The 19,935-nt window shown below is 39.7% G+C and overlaps 1 protein-coding gene across 8 annotated transcripts; it reads left to right on the top strand.

Moving 5' to 3' along the window:
* Positions 1–2,580: 2,580 nt before the first annotated feature.
* LOC139119748 (alpha-tocopherol transfer protein-like) lies at positions 2,581–19,182 on the top strand. Of its 8 annotated transcripts, XM_070683627.1 has the most exons (8): positions 2,586–2,719; positions 4,608–4,649; positions 6,694–6,751; positions 6,990–7,105; positions 8,869–9,253; positions 11,731–11,924; positions 16,800–16,910; positions 18,257–19,182. In XM_070683627.1, the coding sequence occupies exons 5-6, from the start codon at positions 8,874–8,876 to the stop codon at positions 11,732–11,734; spliced, it is 384 nt and encodes a 127-aa protein (XP_070539728.1). In that variant the 5' UTR covers positions 2,586–2,719; positions 4,608–4,649; positions 6,694–6,751; positions 6,990–7,105; positions 8,869–8,873; the 3' UTR covers positions 11,735–11,924; positions 16,800–16,910; positions 18,257–19,182. The 8 variants fall into 8 exon arrangements, 6 of the variants coding, with proteins under 6 accessions (XP_070539732.1, XP_070539730.1, XP_070539728.1 ...); XM_070683631.1 differs by lacking the exon at positions 6,990–7,105 and having other exon boundaries at positions 2,581–2,719; XM_070683628.1 differs by lacking the exon at positions 6,694–6,751.
* The last annotated feature ends 753 nt before the right edge of the window (positions 19,183–19,935 follow it).

Genomic DNA, 19,935 nt, shown 5'->3' on the forward strand with positions numbered 1-19,935 from the left:
GTGGTCACTGACCCACTGAGTGGGTGGAGGGACGGTGCTTATACCATAGACCCTCGAGACCCTCGAGGGCTTATGCTTACACATGTTACATGCTATTGGCTACAAGTACGCTCTGCGCCTGCGAGGCCCATAAACGTGTATAGATCCATTATGGTTTGACGTCTATCTCACTCACGCCTATGAGCGGGGTAGATACAGGGTGGATTGCAGCCAACAAGTAGTTTCTCGGGAGCGGGAAGTTGACGCATAGACCCTCGAGACCCTCCGTCGAGTTTTTCTCGAGAGGCTATGGTTACCATCGCAGTGGCTGAGCCGGCTAATTTTTCTTGCGTCTCCCTGAAAATTAGTTACACCCTATCCAATCAAAGAATAAACTCGCGATAAACCTAAGAGTACTCAGAAGAAGGAAAAATACCATGACCACAATCAAGCTATTGTGGGTACAAATTTTAATATTGTTTGCTATGTGTTCAAGCTACAATAAAATACTTTTGCCGATATTTTCAGTATTTTGTAACATGTATCGACAACAATTATTTGGTCTACTTCAGTAGGCCTACCTAGGCCTTTTTGTTTGCCCATGCGCAGGTCAGTAGTTGAAGTTTTGGGCACCTGTTTTTTTCTAGCTTGCTGTGACTATGGAAATCCGGTCACGACATGCGACATGCGACCTGTGACCTGCGACTTCAAAACTGTGACCTGCGTCCTGCGAGTTTGAAACATACGACCTGCGACTTCGGTATTTAGACCAAGGTGTAACCTGCGACTTCACAACAGCGACCTGCGTCCTGCGTGTTTGTCAAAGTGCGACACATTCTTGATTTGTTCGCACCATTGCTCTGAACACGAGCCCGAAAAACACGAGGGACACCATTGCACTGTATTAAAACAGCCGGTTTACCGCATTCTCGCGACCAGAGCATAATTTTCGCACCGCTGGCCTACGCAAAAATCGGCCAGCGAAAGAATTCAACCAGCGATAGAAGTGCACGAAGGTGTGACGGTAGAGAATTCCACAAACGAAGAGCACAAATTTATTTTCCTTCTTACGAAAGGCAAACTGATCTGAAATAATGCAATAGCAATAGGGTTTTAAACGTCTACATCAGAGTTAGTTTCTGGAACTTTTCTGCCCACATGATCTAAAATATTATATACACACAAAAATAATATGTGCATATTATAGTATGTACATATAAGGCTTAAACACTGAAAATAGGATTGTAGGAGGGTTTAATGATGTCCTGTTTTACAGTTTTAACTCGCGTTATCTATAAAGAAAGTCGGTCACTGGCTATTCATGGTTAGCAAATATGTTTGTACTTCTGTCAATATCAGTATTATTTTAACTGCTTACTTTGCATATGTTATTTGTGTAGACAAATGTAGTCAGAAGTAAACCAGTAAGAATATTTTTATTTTTCCAACTGAACAAAAGTTGGATCAATTCGATTTTTGACGAAAAAGTAAAAATTAAATTAGGCGAAAAGATGGCAACTTCCGATGATCAATCACTGGAGAATTGGAACAAAACTGGAAATGTTAGAAAATGAACGACAATAACTGAAAATTCTAATGTTTGCAATGACACTGACGCAGTTATGATACAGGGGGACAACTGATGAATTAAACAGACAGCTAGATGGTTATACCACAGTGAAATGAGGATAAATACCAGAGATATCTGAAAATCAAAAGGTTTGTCGATAACATAAGGAAAGAAGCGAGGTAAGGCAGACGAAGAATATCTAAAATAATTTGAAATTATAATATAAACATATAAATGCCTATCACGTAGCATATTATTTTCCATGCATTAACACGGACTGTCAACATTTCCGTCATAAAATTGTCTCTCCAGATGAAAATGAGTGAACTGGTGTGTACATGAATTGAGTTTTGCCAGACTTGGTGAACGATTTACCAAAGCGAAAGCAATGGCTTATCAATTGAACGATGTTGTGCGTTAAATCTCCTTTCAACGTTTTACCCTTTGAGCGCTGTAATTTTCTCCCACCAAAATTTGGTGCAAAATTTTACCAATTGTATGAATTTTCTGTAATTTGTTGATAATTTTGGACCAAATCGACATCACATTTTATTGGCTACAGGTTTTTTCCCAAGATTTGCAAAAATTGGAAAAAATTGACTGGGGTTTATTATATAAAGGGGACAAATAGACTTTGGCGCTCAAATGATTAAAGTTCACGCAAGACGCCTCCGATTTAATACCTCAGTGTTAGATTGGAGGCGTCTTGCGTGAAAACACCATGAAACGTTACGAGTTGTTGTCGCATGTCGCAGTTGTGAAGTCGCAGGTCGCAGTTTGACAAACATGCAGGACGCAGGTCGCTGTTGTGAAGTCGCAGGTTACACCTATGTCTAAATGCCGAAGTCGCAGGTCGCATGTTTCAAACTCGCAGGACGCAGGTCGCAGTTTTGAAGTCGCAGGTCGCATGTCGCATGTCGTGACCGATTTCCATAGTATGTGACCCGATGCGATAAACGGATGCGTTTTTTTTCAATGCGAAAGACGTTTAAGGTGGACTCGTTTAAATTACGGTTGGTGGACTGACTGAATCATGCTGATTTCTTTGTACAACATGACTGGCCATCCCCATGCAGTCATGAAATCGCCCATTGAACAAAACACGAAGGCCGTTACGTTTCGTCGATCTTTGTTTGATAATACACAACGCCGCCAACACAGCCAGAAGAGGTGAGTGAATGTCGCTACTTTATGACGAAGTTCTAGAATATCTCTCGATAGAATGGATCATAACATATTTAATGGATGGAAGTTAGACATCCAAAACCCTGGCGATGACATTCGCCAAAGTACACCTTTTTGCAAAAGAATGAGGAGGGATACGCGGCGTGCAATTCTAAGCTACTGTATCTTGGACCCAAGTAGATGTAGACTTCTTTACGTATGAGTATCAGTTTTGTTATAAAGATTTGTCTTGTTCATGTCGGCTATTTTCTTCTATCTTCAAGGCTAATAGAATCTATCAATTGCCACGTCAAATTTTTGGAAATGCCGAAGTTTAACTGCTTTGGTGAACGGCACAGAAAGTACTGGGACGGAATCCCATCATGTGCTTAAGACCACGTGACTCTCACTCAACATATCTACTTTTCCATTCGAAGATTTAAGAAAACTTTATCGTCGAAGTAAATTAATACAGTCTCTGGTGCTGTCAAGAGAGAATTGAAATATGTAAAGTTTCTGGGGAAAGAGTGTATGAAAGTACTTTGTACATACAGCGAACGGATTTTCCTTCCAGTCTGATCAAAATTGTGACACGATCACCCTCACTTTCAGGGCATGACGTCACAGCGCCCGAGGTCATTTGTCTGTTGCCTTTCACCTACTTTTTAAAAGGCCATCAATTAGCTTATAGCAAATACGGTGGTAAATATTGACGGTAATCTTCAAGCGGTTAACACACGGTTGTGTCGAGCGTATCGTGCCTTTACGGTGACAGGATCACATTCAATGGACGGGAAATCAAAAGTAAATAATAATATTAACCTATATTATTGGTCAGTAAATGCACATGATTGTGATTAAATGAGAACTTAATTTTGAGACGTTGGTGGAATCCATGTTTCTTTCACATTCGCCAGTGGTCACATGACACTGACGTCACCATTTCTCATACTGCCACCTGTAGACCGGGGGACTAGAAAGAAAACCGCAATGTGAAATTCACAGTATTTTACTCACTATACAACATTCGTTAGCTTTACTGACATCCATGTCATGAACCAAATGGAGGGAGAATGCAAAATAGCGACTAATCGGTTCATGCATGGTTCTCCGCTTTAGGCAAAAGTGCCCACTTTGTGGGCGGCCTACGAATGAGACTTCGTATATGCTGTTGTTGGCATATTGAAGGTAACTTTTTGCAACGTCATCGCGCCATCGCCATGATGTGTTCAACAACAACCAACCATTTCAAATACTTCCAACCCTCTGTTCCACGCTCGTCTGACAATATTTGTTCAGACGCTAAAGCCATTTGCTTTTACATACATGCAAAGATAAAACGCGCCCAACAAAAAGTTGATGCAACTGTTTGAGCGTTTGAAATACTAGTATTTGCTCGTTTTTTCTTGTGAATTGTCGCGGGTTTTTTTTCACGACAATCATTCCAACTGTCACTATGTCACTGTCACTGTCACATGTGACAAAACACTCACTTGCCGTTACTCATGTAACGACAATTTAAGTGCAATAATTCCTTAAATTCATACTTCTTTTGCAAATTGTAATCCTCTGTTTTGAACAACCGATGACGATTTTACATGTAATGTGCAGAAGCGTGAACTCTGGCCACTCGTAAACCCATATTCTTGACGTATATCGTGCACCTACTGTTTCAGTATCTATTCTGTCCGATACAGAACCTAACTATGTAACTTCCCCAATTATTCGAAGGGTGGTAGGTTGACTGTTACTGGCTTGATTAAATGAACTCATCACTGTTCGTGACAGGGTACTGTCTTCCACTAATCGATCCATCTATTTACTCTTTACTAATCAATGTATTGATGGACATTGTGTATGACACTGCATCAATTTTTGCTTTTGTTTTGGCCAGGCGAGAAAATACGTGATCTGCCGCCCTGTCATTGATTAGAAGGTAATGTTTCTACTTTTTCAGTGAATTCTAAACCTTTAACCTCGCTCCAACCCTGCAGTTACTTTGTCAATCTATGCACTACCTGTTGCGCTTGCGTCGTTTGCCCCATATGTAGTTCAGTTATTACCCAGACTGCTTTGCTGGTTCTCATCCGTGCGGCTGGGTGAGAGTCCCGCAAAGCACTCTTGGTTATTCGAAAATACCTAATATGTGGTCCAATTTCATTGATGTGTCGTGTAACACCTCAGTACGTGGTGATCTCAGTGTCATGACACTTAAATCTGAACTTTGTATAGCATTTTCCGCTTCAAGAAGGAATACAGTGAGAAAGTATAAATATACTAGTTATGGTGCTTACAGGTGAATATGTGTACGACAATTTAATTTTGGAATTTCACCGAAAGCCGTGGTTGATCAACTATACATGTTAGTCTATGAGAAAACTTTGAACAATGTCTTTCCGATGTAAAACTAGCAAAATCCGTGCATTTACAGACGTTGGATAATTGATATAAATGTACTTGAGTAAAGTAGGGTGATTACAAATGCATATGTGTACAAGACATTTGATTTCGGAATTTCACAGAAAATGCTGACTATGTCACTATACACGGCAGTATTGTTGTGAAGTTTCTTTACGCAACTCATTCAGTCTTTGCATCCATCATAAACTCATCAATGTAAAATGTACCCTTCTCCCAGGCCAAGTTTGCAAAATGTTACTTTTCCCTAGGGCAAGTTTGTAAAATGTGACACCCCATTCCTCCGGCTCACCCCTCATAATAACTGAAGGCTCCCTAAACAGAGTCCAAACAGAATACAAACGTCAACAATAGAATTACAGTCCTTTTTAGCTCCATGGTTGTCTACGTGCCGGCTTTGTTTATAATCCCAATACCGGATAATGTGAGAGTTCATGTTGAATTGACAAAGAGAAGTTAAGTGTAGCAGGTACACGGAACAAAAATACAGAAATATTGTCAAAAGACTTTTACCAGGACTTTCGCTCATAACGTAAGTCCTAATTCTATCGTTTTCGTATCGACGGTGACACCCCCAAACCGTGTGAGCTATTTATTTCCGCGTTCCATTTCCTCACTGTACCTGACCGATCGACTATAATAGCGCCAGTGATCCGACACTGCCGGGGCTTTCAATGATACAACTATTCGGTTCCCACAACTTTTTCTTCTCTAGGGGTAGAAATCCAAATCGTTCCCTTTCTCCGTCTGTCTTAAAAAATCAATCATCGCACGCATGCCCTGGGACTCCGAGGGTTTTTTCGCTAGTTTTAACCTTATGAAATCGAGAACACGTTAGATTTCATACAACGATACCACTTGTGTGAGTTTAAAAAATCATCTGTATATTTGTTTCGCAACGTTAAAGGGAAAACGGTCTAAAATATTGAATTCAGATTACAAAAAGGGAAATCTAGAAGCGACACAAGCTACAGCCCACAAAGAAAGATTAAAAAGGGAAAATACCAGACAGTCAACCGACGCCATGCAGCGTTTTCAATTCAGCAGCCTTGAGGTCCAATAAGTCAGGGTCAGCGTGACCTTCACACAATAAAGAAGCTACAACCGCGTTAAGCATGGCTGGTTAAGACAATCGTTTCTGTAAGTCAGTATAAGTTTTTACTTTTCATGGCACATCAAAGGAATAACACATGCTTTACCCAGTCTACAAGTCTTTACAATAACATGATCTATTTCAGAGCCTCTTTTATTATACCGGCAGTTATATGGGATGGAAGTGTTCGTCAGTAAGGGTAGAGACGAGGGACAGCTCAGTAGTGGATTTCTATCCATAATGGCCCATCTGTTACAATTGGTTTGGTGAACCACTGTTGAATATTTCATGATGAGACATTCAAATCGAAATAAATCATCAACAGGTTATTTGGTTCATTTGGCAAAATTGTATCCTTAGTTTGACGTATAAACCCTCGTTGCTGGGATCTATAGACGTACAGACAAACGAATTCCTCAATACATACTAAACCTAAGTGTTTAATGGTATTTGTATTTTCTACCTCCAGGATTTTGGTCATTTCATGAGATTTACACGAGATTAGAGCAAGTTTAGACACAGAGAAGGTAATTTCACATGTTCGCTACGCCGGCATGATCAACATTGGGATATAGAAAAGGAGTGATTGCTTGCCCAGCTTCGGTGACTAAGTTGGGATTTAAGGGGGATTTCCCATTGCCCTACTGAATATTTAACGTATAGAATTCAACAGTTTGAGTGCCTGTCAGAAGAAAATTAGCATAAGAAAAAAGAAGGTAATGAAATATATGCATATTGAATGACAACTTTGTTCGATTCCGCCAGTACTCGCTTTCAGTTGATACACCCAGCCACAAGTAGAGGGACCGTGACCCAGGCTCAGTGGACTCCAGTTACCCTAAATCACGATAAACTTTTAGGCTCATTTACGGGAAGAAAAGGTAAAGCGAAAGTTTATACATTTGGTTGGGTATAATAAGTGGTCATTGCGTCTCATTGTGTAACAATGCACTGGTAGCAGCCATGGTGAAGGTCCAAATGCGCTTTACTGAAAAAAAATCGATATCTGGGTGGCCAAAGTTTGATTACACGCTATACTTGCTGGTGTGAGAGGCTTCTGTTTACATAAGAATCTCTCTGAAATTCAGCTTTCAAACTTTAACGCTCTCTCACATGAAAAATCCAGCCTGACCGTGTTAAATTGTATTAATTTACTGCGACACCCTCTTATCCATTGTGCTGATGTCTGCAATCTCAGTCCACGCATGCTTTACGAAGAGGAGCTGCACAAATGTAGAATAGAAGGCTCGTAGTCAGCGGGACGGTAGGGGATATTTCGATCCCCTCAATAATTTGAAAATAACAGTCGCCATAGTTCACCAAGACACACAAGACACGATCTCAACATTTGTGTGAAATCTCAACGGTAATACTATATTATAAAGTGGTGTACAAATGAAACATACTGTCTCGTGACCTGACCAGGAGTTTGGCTCAGTGAAAATTTGATACAAGAAACAAGATTCTTCGTTCTTTCGCCTTAGATACAGTTTACGACTTTCACGTCACGCTGGGACATTTGTCTCTAAGGGGCGTTGACTTTTACTTGGCGGGTATTGTTTCAACTAAATATAGTTTTTCCCATGCAGGTAACGTGCGCTTCGATGGCTTTGGAACTCACTTGAGGCGACTCATAAATAAGCTAATTCCCAGACACATTTTTCAGGTGGCTTGACGTTAAAATAGAAAAGATTACAGTAATGGGGCAAAGTACTGTGACGGAAGGAGACAATTGAACCTTAGTTAAGGTTTACTTGACAGAGGCAAAGTCTTGTCTTCGGACGTAATTTTTGTCAGTTCTGCATAATCAGAGAAATTTTATTGTTGTACAACATCACGAAACACCACACAGATAGAATTGTCGACACGGTGTATCTGCATCACGAGCTTGCAGACTGCAGTGCAGATGAAGGTGAAAGTGACGTAATTTCTCAGGCTGACATATGTACTGTCAACGTACATGCTAATGGGCTAACGACTGCCACCACAGATCGAATTTTCCTGAACGCATGGTACACTGACTGATTTGATACCTATCACATCGTTCATCGGAATAATGATTTAGGAAGGTATTACGTTATCTTGATATAAAAAGATGCATAAAACTAACAAACTTGCCGTTTCTACTGCAACATAAAATATTGTCTGATTACAGCAGCAAAACTTAGTAATACCATGGAGGTAATAGACAGACCTCCATGGTAATATGTTGTCTATGGAACATGAGAATCTAACCATGTTATGCAGAACGTGATAGGAAAAATAATTTCTTGCCAAAAACTCTCTCTCTCTCTCTCTCTCTCTCTCTCTCTCTCTCTCTCTCTCTCTCTCTCTCTCGTCACTGTCAATGTTATTGTTCAGAAAATGTCACGCCACATTTGAACATAAGTCTACTACACACAATGCTGTAAAATATTACATTCGGGGGCTTCGTTTAGAGGAACTCATCTTCAACATCTTTCATCTTCAATAAAAGTAGCAAAATTAAATCCAAGAATATAATTGATGAATTTACGTGAAAGTATTGTGTAAGTTAAGGTCTTGCCGGACTCACTTCACTGGTCTAGAGTTTGATTGTCCTAAAAACGCGTTATTAATCTATTACAAAGAGACTTATGCACTAAATTGTTCTGTATTTGTTCAGACAAGATGGCGGAACGTGTCGGCTCGGAAAGCTACAAGTGTACGCTCAGTGACGTTGCTCTCAAGAAAGCCAAGCGTGAACTCAATGAAGACCCTGCTACGAGACAACGAAAAATCAACGATTTGCAAGATTTGTTCAAAACCAGGCCAGACATAAAGTTTCGCCAAGATGACGCTTTCTTACTGAAGTTTCTACGAGATAAAAAGTTCGACGTGAGCAAGGCTTTCAAGACGCTGACATATTACTACGAAGTAAGACGGTCGTATCGAGATGTTTTCAGGGACTTTACGCCGTCAGCATTCGAACACATCTACGACCCTGAAAATGAAATGATTTGTCCAGGAAGAGATTGTCCAGGGAAGAGCGGTTGTCATTTTGCGAGTTGGTAAGTACACCTGTTGTAATAGCAGCTTTGTCATAGAACGAAGGTGTCAACTCCATGCTTAGGGTAGCAGATATGGCGGAGCACCCTTCTAAGACTGACTCTTTCAGACTCCCGTTGTATTAGGGAACGAGCACAATTAACGGCAGGGGGGCTGGAAGAGAAAATATGTGGTGCATATATTTTTTACAGCCCCCCCCCTAACACAGCAAAAATTTTAGTGGCCCCTCCATCACCGGCAACAAAAATTTTGTGCCCCCCTCCCCAAAAAAGAAAGATTACATAGGTACAAAGTTGTACACATATATATAATCCTTATAACTTTTAATATATGCTTTAGTGAAAACAACATTCTTGCATTCTTGAAATAAATAATAAACACATAAATATATAAATAGTAAACAAACAAAATAACATATGTTCAAGCTTTACTACTTGTAACACCTACAGCTACTTTTCAGTATTGTGTTGTGCTATTTTAATCTCAAAGAATGATGAAATTACCAAATACCTTATAAACAATCTACAAGTTCATTCAGTGCTGTTATAGTTGTTATATTGAAGCATTGATTTCGACATGAATTATTTTTAATGATGACAGTGTTCACTGCACATCTCCAAGTTAGTCTAACAAGCTCAACATTGTGTATTTCATCATACTCTGAGTAAAATAAGAACTTCAAGTGAAACACACAGAACACAAAATACTAAAAATAGCCAAATTATGTACAGCTACTGACCCTCAATACCTTTCCAAATGATGCATACTCCTAGGCAGGAGATCAAAATAGAACACACTTTGAACAAAAAGAGCAACAATTGTCACTAAAGCAAATATAAACACGAATGGTCTGGAAGAGGTACACAGCATAAAAGCAGATACCAAGTACAAAGGTCTTTTGTTTACTATGACAGAATAACAGTTTTACAGAGTTTTAGTGTAGCCCATACTAGAAATATTGCCTGAAAATGGTCTGCTGTCTCAAAATAACCTAAAATGTTTTTTTCTGGATCAAATTTCATTACAAACTGATAGGAAATACAACTACATTATGACTATGATACCGTCTTCATGGGCTAACTATAAAAGACCCATTAATGCCATTTTTTCTCCTTTTTTCAGTATTTTTTCCTGTGTGTTCACTACGTATTCTAGTTCTTCCTATAGCATGATGAAATAACCAGTTTCAACCTAGCCTCTGTATCATTACCAACCATTATTATTGTTGACAAATGAAGTCAATTTTCAATAATAATATTGCTCATTTTACACATAGCAACTGCATTGTGAGGTTTAAGACTTGGTATTTCATCATGCTTCAAGAAGTTTAACAAAGGAACTCCAGCTTCAACAAGGAACAAAAATGCTGAAAAATATTCTCTGTCTGTCATGGTGTAAAAAATTTTGGGTGGCCCACCCCTTACCTTCCCTGGAATTTTCATGGCCCACCCCAAGAACACTCATTTTTTTTCGTGCCCCCCCCCCCATTTTCTCTTCCGGCCCCCCTGCCGTTAATTGTGCTCGGTCCCTTAGTGCGCCGTGCCGCAATCATTGGTCCTCAGATGCAAAATCTAGTCCCGGTTACGCAGACTGCTATACGGGGGCTCTCGTCCGACGGGGTGAGAGCCCCGAAGTGCAGTCTGGGTAACCGAGACTATAGTTTATCAATACAATGCCAGTCTCCTGTTTGGTAAGACACTATGTCGCTCGAAGGCTCTACTCAAAGACAGAGCTGCATATTGCATCACCATTTATTACAAATCGCAAAGCGTCAATTCTGTCAGAAATAAACATGCGAAACGTATACATGTTTCCTCCAGAATCGTAGTTGTATCAGATGCTAACAGATGCTAATTATTACTATTAGATTAGGGATAGGCTAGAAATTAAATCATCTGTCATGCAATATGTTATCATTTACTATTAATAATCAAAGCATTCTGCCCGATGGGTTTCTGAAATAACCTCATCCCAAAGCCGATTTAAACAGAGGACATCATCTTTGCGAAGTGTCACTGCTTTAATTCCAAATGGAAAATTGTGTTGGATGTTGTGATGATTATAATCACGATGAAATTTGTGAAATAAGAACATTTTCCCGTTTCAAACTTTGGAGTAACCGTGCCACTTAGAATCCCATATGTTCCCTTGACATTCGAACCATTAGTGACTGTGTGACTAGTGATTGACACAGTGCCAAAAATTCAATGCAGTAAGCTGCAGGGGTACACATGATGCTAATATTGTTTTCAGCGTCTAGTCTATCTAATTTGTTTTAATTTTTTAATAACGATATTTTGTATGACTACGTGAGCTTTTGACTTGCTGTAAAAGACACAGGTTTTCAAAAACTCCATTTATGGCGACGCCTCTGAAAATTAAGCTCCTGTATTGATATAGTCATCGAGGTATCCGCTTAATGTATGGCAGAAAATTGAACATTGATCGTCCTGTCTTTGTGTTCCTCTTCACTGAACAGGTAATCGAGATTTCGACGTGTACGACGTCGCCGAGCACATCAGAACTGGACTGGCACTTGTTGAAACTCTGCTTCAGGACGAAGATATCCAGGTGAACGGTTTAGTGTTTGTCTTCGACTGGGAAGGACTGTCAGCAAAGCACATGAGACACTTGGGCCCATTGACGGTGAAAAAAGTGGCCGAGATCTATCTTGTGAGTATGTCCACTGAATGAGGTGGAAGGCGAAACTTTCATCCTGTATCTGAAGTAATTTTTAGGGGTTATTACACAAAGTTTGGTCGATACCGCGTCGTATTCGAGTGATGATGTGTCCATATTTTGACGAGTTGCGCAGCGAGTCAAAATGCGGACACATCACAAGAATACGAGGCGGTATTGACTAAACTTCGTGTAATAACCCCTTTATCATACATGCATACTTTGGTTATGGCTGTTTTCCTGAGGACGTTCCGAAATTAGCGATGAAATGAACTGAAATCGACATTGCTTGCTATCCGAGTCATACGCTGTGCTATGGAGTGACGGCAACCGTACCATCTGTTGATATTATTGCGCTGTTCGGCCATACCACTTCATGGGAGGGTTTACGGTTCACTTTTAGAGCGTACAATCTAAATATTAGGATGTTATTTTTGACCACTCTGTCTGGAGCAAATCTAGCACCAAATACTAGTTTTGAGGGCAAATTTCGCCTCCTTCATATAGAAATCGTACGTTTGTTTTTCCAGGAGAACACACCATTTGACACAAAATTTGCATGTAAAGGGGTCGCCAGTAAGCACGTGGTCAAATCTGGCATAAGAAACAATGTGAAATATTGGGTAAAGCCAGTCCAAAATAAACTGATTTGAACTTTTGCGTTTTGTAATTTATACCACTGCAGTAACATTACCTTTTTTTGACAACATCACACAATGTAATACGTTTTGAAACTGAATACTCCGACGTATTCTGTGTCTCCTTTGCTAAAAAATACGGTATGCCGATTACCATGTAAGGAGATGATGACGTCAAGACAGATTTGTAGTGCGTTTGGTCCTGGATGGTGCACAAAGTTTTGTCAAGGTAGCTTGTGTATTTATTTCCTAAATGGGAGAGATTAGGGTCGATCTAAACGAAGGCCGAAGAATGTTATGATACTCTAAGCGAGCTGAACTCTAACGCGAATGGTTGGATAATTTGGAGGATGTCTAGAATGATCTCGTCTCATTAAGATTATTTGGCGGTCAGTATTGAATTTCAACTGCGTCACAAGTTTGCGAAATGAGTATTCCGTCGAACGGTCAACGAACGATATTTTAGAAATCTGGAGACATGGCACATCGCATTTTTATTTTAGTATTTTATATTTTACAAAAGATTTAAGAATCAATGATTTTGTCGAAAATTCTGAAAAAAATATAGGAAGATTTGATCGCGAACACATTTTCACTTGGGGTCAACTAGCCCTGCGTACGATGCTGTGTGTTCCGCTACAGCTAATCGCCCCGCTCACCACAGCCCTGCAAAGACCCGTACGTAGGGTCGGTGACTTCAAATCCATTTTGGGACTTGACGTAAAAAGCCAAATTACTGCCGAAATTCAGCGTTCTTGGGCCCAAGTCGTATCCCAGCCTACCTCAGCTATTCGATCGCTTCCAAAAATGACAGTCTTTTTATTCACTTCTCGTAAATAACCGTCGATGTCGGCAACTCTCTCGCTAGCCCTGCGTACGATGCTATGTGCTACAGCTAACACACAGCATCGTACGCAGGGCTAGCGAGAGAGATGCCGACATCGACGGTTATTTACGAGAAGTGAATAAAAGACTGTCATTTTTGGAAGCGATCGAATAGCTGAGGTAGGCTGGGATACGACTTGGGCCGAAGAACGCTGAATTTCGGCAGTAATTACAGCGAAAACGGAGTCAGCGTGGACTCTCGCTTGTGCTGCGCGACAAAATAAACGCAGCCACTGACGTTTTTGATAGACAAAACACACAGACAATGTAGCAAATGTCATGAAATCTCTTTCTATTGAAAAGGCATGCTGGCGTTACCAGGACTTACTTTTTTGAACGTGTTGATTTCGTCATGGATGTGTAAGACAAATATTGCCATGTCTTGAACAAAATATTTAAAAAATCTAAATTTCAATATTATCGATGATTTTATCAAATTCACAAACTGGAGCAAAGGTTTTCGGTCTTTAGGAAGAACAACCGACGCTAAAAACGGATAGCGTCTATGGAAAAACACACTACGGACCCTCGTAGTACGGATAGTCCTCGGGGAGGGGGGGGCAGAGGTGTCGGTCAAACAGTCGATGGTGTGCTCGCTGTCGACGGAATTTCATTTGGACGTTTATAATAGACGTACGGTGATGAAAGTGGCATCGAATAATATAGATAAGGTGTATACATGTACTGGCATTTCGATGGCAGCAATCTATATTTAGCTGCTTGATGCGGTGTTTGTTTGGTTGATGCTGTCCCAGTTTCGCTGAAACTGAAACTACCATCTCGATTGACCAAGGAAGTTTGTGTAGATGAAGACGCAGGAAACATGATACAGCGCCGTTCAAAGCTCTTTCTGTACATAATTTACCGTATTTTTTGTTTTATTCTCAACTCGTCAAGAGGAACTTTTTGTAACAATAAGATACAAATTGAATCTTTTGTTTGATTTGTGGATTCATTGAATAGGCGGTGTGCATTTGATGACATCATGTTTGGGTGTTCTGTCTGAAAAAACGTCTGTGGCTGCGTTTATTTTGTTGCGCCGAACAAAAGAGAGTCCACGCTGACTCCGTTTTGGGTCGCAGCTATGTTGCCTCAAAACTTATTTCTGTCTGCACTCAAAACTCAAAAATGTCGGATATGAACCTGAAAAATCGATGCAATTTTGTCAAACTTCGGCGAAATTTCAGCCTATAGACAAAATTTCATCTAGGTAAGGTAAATTTACTGAAATTTGATCGACAAATAATCCTGAGCTTGAACGTGACAGCTCGACGCCTTCTCCGGGAAGTCAAGCATCCAGCTGCCCATACACAGTTGCCCATATGGCCAGGTTTATGAGATTGTTTTCAAGCGACGGCGGCAGACCGTACGGGGCTCTGGATATGAACCTACCGCCGGTGTAGCTGTAATAACTGTTGCGTTGTTTTAGTGTCCACGGACGAAGTCCTGGGGGAGTTATAGGTTTGGTCATGTCAGTCCGTCCGTCCGTCCGTTCACGCAGATATCTCAGACATGCCCTGGTCAATTTCTTTCAAACTTTGCACAAAAATAGTACCCAACCCCATACAGATGCACGTCGATTTGTTTCACAATGCGATCGAATTTGGCCGTGTTAGAGGACTTTTTAGTTTACACCTCCATAGACTCCCATGTATAAGGCAGTTCTCCATAGACTCCCATGTATAAGGCCAAGAAAAATAAAAATTTAGTTTCTCATCGTATTCATATTGCCTAAAGGATGCAGTGACACAGTTTTTTGTCCCCACGGATGAAGTCCAGGGGGCTTATAGATTGGGTCATATCCGTCCGTGAGTCCATCAGTGAGTCCATCGGTTCACGCAGATATCTCAGACATTTTGACAAAATATCATGTGACCTTGGTGACCTTTGACCTCAATATACATTATTGTCCATATCTCAGTAACCACAAGTGCTAAACCTTTCATATTTGGTATGATGGGACGCCTTATGACGCCACATATTGTACCCCATTAATTATGCGCATATCTAATTTTGAGCGAGCCAATAGAGCTAGAGGTCTGATTTTTGGTATATAGGGATAAGTTAACAATATATTTTGTTTGACAAAACGTCACGTGACCTCAATGACCTTTGACCTCAAATATACATATTTGTCCACAACTCTGTAACCACAAGTGCTACACCCTTCATATTTGGTATGATAGGACACCTTATGACACCATATATTGTACCTCATTAATTATGCGCATATCTTATTTTGAGCGAGCCAATAGAGCTAGAGGTCTGATTTTTGGTATATAGGAATAACTTAGCAATACAATTATTATGACAAAACGTCACGTGACCTCAATGACCTTTGACCTCAAATATATATATTTGTCCACAACTCAGTAACCACAAGTGCTACACCCTTCATATTTGGTATGATGGGACACCTTATGACACCACATATTGTACCTCATTAATTATGCGCATATCTAATTCTGAGCAAGCCAATAGAGCTGGATGTCCGATTTTTGGTATGTAGGGATAACTATAGGGTAGAAATCTAAATATGCCCATCTAAATATAGACATCTACCATCGAGAACAAAAGAAATTTGCTGTAATTTGAATACTTAAGGAGTTTAAGCAATTTCCACTATAAATAAAGAACCCCTGCCTCAAACTCCACAAAAGTTGCTAGACATATTTTGCCGTTGTCATGCCATTGCTTCATTTAATAACCAGTTAATCAAATGCCTAATTGACAGGAGGAAATTCAAGACCATATTTGAATAGTAGTATATATTGTCCTCAAAATTACTATATCACGGCCCAAGTACTCATTGCCTTCAGCAATACTGCCTTGTTATTATTATTATCATCTCTCGTGAAATTTACTTCTTGTACTTTAGTTCCCCCCCCACCACCACCACCACCAGCAGCAGCAGCTTCATCCAGTGTGTGTTGAAGTTTGCAACTTTGAGTTTTTTTAATTTTTGCCTTACCGCACTCCCTGAGTGTGTTGTTGAGCAATAAAGTGATTAAGTGATTGTTATTATCAATTTATGTCGGGCTGCTGAATTAATTAGTCAGCGCGTTTGGCCGCAATATGCTATCAAGAATAATCCGTGACACTCATAGATTAAGAAGTACCTGTATGCTTTTTTCAAAATCATACATGGTTATTGAAAATACGAAACAGACATAGTATCTTCTTAAATAAATTTTAGCGTACCAGAAAAATCAACAAAAAATATATTTTCAAATTCCTTCATCGAAGCTCGTTGCAGTAAATGGGTTGGCCGCGATCTGTCACGGATTTTGTTAGGAAATTATCGGTTCAGAATGTATGTATTTACAGTGAGTTGTCGTTTTCACAGAATGCAATGCCGATGAGACTGAAGGCTATCCACATCGTCAATCAACAAAACTTGTTCCAAATTCTGTTTGGTTTTCTGAAACCTTTCCTAAGTCAGAAGATTCGAAAGAGGGTAAGTGTCGTTCACCGACTAAAACATGTAGGGGATAAATTATGTCACTGAAATGACATGCGACTTTGGAATTCGCCAGATATGTTTCCAAAGTGACCTCTACAATGACAGAAGGTGTGTTCTGTGACACCTGTGCGCCGAATAGTTTATAGTCAGGTTAAACTCGCAAGCGAAAACGATAAAGTCAGCCTTTATTTGTGTATATCTACTGTAACCCCGTGTAACCATAAACTATTCACCAATGAAACATCATATGCTTGAAAAGACTTAGGGTTGGCAGAGTACAAATGAGATGGATAAAATTACAATTATACCGGTAAAACGGCGGATAAAAACTCTCGGTGTAGAGGATTTAAACAGACATTTCGGGTACAACCCTTCGTCAGTGACTAAAAGACACATAAGGTGTCGAGAGCTAAAAGTTAAAAACTGTGACGAATACATTAAAAATGAACAACTAATACACGACTGAAAAGAAAACAAACAAACAATAGGAACACTGAAACTAAAACATATGGATAGGATGGAGAGCCAATCAAGGGCCAGTCAAAGGAAACACATCAAACTGGGCATTGGTACCAGCTGGTACCAAAGTGCCCAGCTTGAAAATAACTGACTTTTCAGTCGTTTATTTGTTGTTTCTTTTTTAATGTTTCATCACGCTTTTTCACTTTTAGCTCTTGACCCCCAGTGTTCCTTTTAGTCACTGACGAAGGGTTGTACCCGAAACGTCTGTTTTTAATCCTCTACACCTATGGTGCTTTTATCTGCCGTTTTTCCGGTATTGCATCTTCGCTTGCCAAGGTCTCCGCTCCGGGCAGCTGGATGCTTCCCGAAATCAGAGTGGAAGACTCCTGTCTGGCTAACGAGCCGTGCGAGCGGACGATTCCGGTATTGTAATTTTCTCTATTTTATACTGGCACTAGTGTGGTTTTATACCCTTTTTACCTTTATGAAGGTTTATACGGTTTTACATATCAGATGAATTTACGACATTCACTCATTTTTCACTGTGTGGGGCAACAAAAATCAATGTTACAGCCTTCATTTGTATGTATCTGAGTGACCTTTGTGTTGAACTAGGCATTTTAAAGTAAGGTTGAGAGGAAAAAGACGATGTACTTAACAAGCAAAATAAAAACTAGAAATTTATCAAAGTTTACAGGTATTGAAACTTTAGACTAAATTCTGGTGATCTTTTAATCTTAATCTTAAATCAGTCAGCTTACTGATATTTTCTGATGATAATGGGACATCAGCATAATATGTGCCAAGAGGGGTCAATTTCATTTTACTATAATTATTTTAAATTTAAATTTCTTTCTCACATTATTTTCATGCCACAGTTTCATTTCCATGGTGACGACTACAGCAGCCTACACGAACACATTCCGTCGGCCATGTTGCCATGTGACCTTGGAGGTCAGTTACCCGGATATGACAATACTGAGTGGGTCAACAAGACACTCGCGGCGGAAAAGGAGTTCGTCCATAACAACCAATTTGGTTTCTTGCAATCAGAAGACATCTTAGGAAATCAGAAAAATACATCTGATCCAACGATTGGACTGACAGGAACTTTTAAATCGTTAAATGTATAATCGTGAATGTTTTGTTGTTTTCAAGTTTGTGTTTATAGAAGATCTATCCATAGTGTTCAGTTATTTTCACACAGCGTTTTGGTTTTAATGAATGTCAACACATACGTGCAGTTTATGAAAGCGCATATTCAGCCAGAATCAAGGTTCGTGTAAATAAACCTGCCACCGTGATTAACCCGTTATCAAGAGTTTCAACGTCTACCATATAGAATAGCATTTGTATTACATTGTTTTCCTCAATCTAAATTGAAGTCATTCTTACCGAGAAAAAAATCATGAATATTCAAAACATGAGAAAATAGTAATCGAGGGCCTAATTCTAGAAAAGAATATTGCATACTGAATTTGAACTATCATTTCCTCTATCAGGTCAACATGAAATACGAAACATGGCACTTGTACTTTGAGATATTTTCAAGAAGATGGTGAAAAACTTGTCCTAATAAATGTGTGCTGTTATAGTATTTGATCACATTCAAATGTATGATCGTCTTTCACTAATCAGCGGGAGTGTGCTTCGACGGCTGAGTATATCCGACCTACCTTTGAGAAATATATTGCCGTGTCTGTGTTGCGTTTGTTTCGTTGTAATATTTTATCTTTTGTCTATTAGTTGTACCTGACTAAGGCAGTCTGTGTGTTGTTATAAATAAAGATCAGGTTTATCAGCACTTGTCGAGTCGCTCATCCATCCTTCCCCATTTTAAAACAAATAATACAAAGCTGAAACGTAAATGGCCGAGAAACAAGTCGAAGAAGACGTTTTGTTACAAAGCTGTGCAATATCACAACAATGAAATTGAAATATGTGTTACTTCGTTGTATATGAAGACCTGAAATATCGTAGAATTACATTGTTCCCGGAAATTCAATGGCGTGGTCATCATTGTGATTTTAAAGAAGCGACACTACGTGTTAGCTCTCAATGATTAATGTCAATCCCGTTTACAAACGTTCGAGTGAAAAACAGCGGGGGAGGAGGAAGCTTGCCTTCAAATTAAATTCCTGAGGGCTAACCGCTATTTACTATGCCCCTAGAACAAAGCTTAGTCGAAAGCAAAACATCAACTCCGTTCCTTAGCATAAGGCATTTCATAATGTAGATCTGCGAGATTGGTTCAAAATTGTCTTCGATTTTATGAAAACCTTCCTTAACCATAAGATTGTGAATAGGTGAGTATACTACTCCCTTAAAGTACCAGAAACAGAAAACGTAAGGTAATGTTCAATCATTAGTAAGCAGGTCTCACCGTACAATGAATAAACATGCGAATCACTTCAATTGGAAGGGTGAACACATATGTATCGCGGTTCTGACTCTTGTTCATTCAACTCAAAAATCAGAAGTTTGATTTTGAACGAAGCGTTCCATTCACTGCCAATAGGCTATACATTTTTGAATCCCGTAGCTAATTCGAACGAAC

This window comes from Ptychodera flava, chromosome 20 (assembly GCF_041260155.1).
Source record: "Ptychodera flava strain L36383 chromosome 20, AS_Pfla_20210202, whole genome shotgun sequence".
In the NCBI taxonomy this organism is placed as follows: Eukaryota; Metazoa; Hemichordata; class Enteropneusta; family Ptychoderidae; genus Ptychodera; species Ptychodera flava.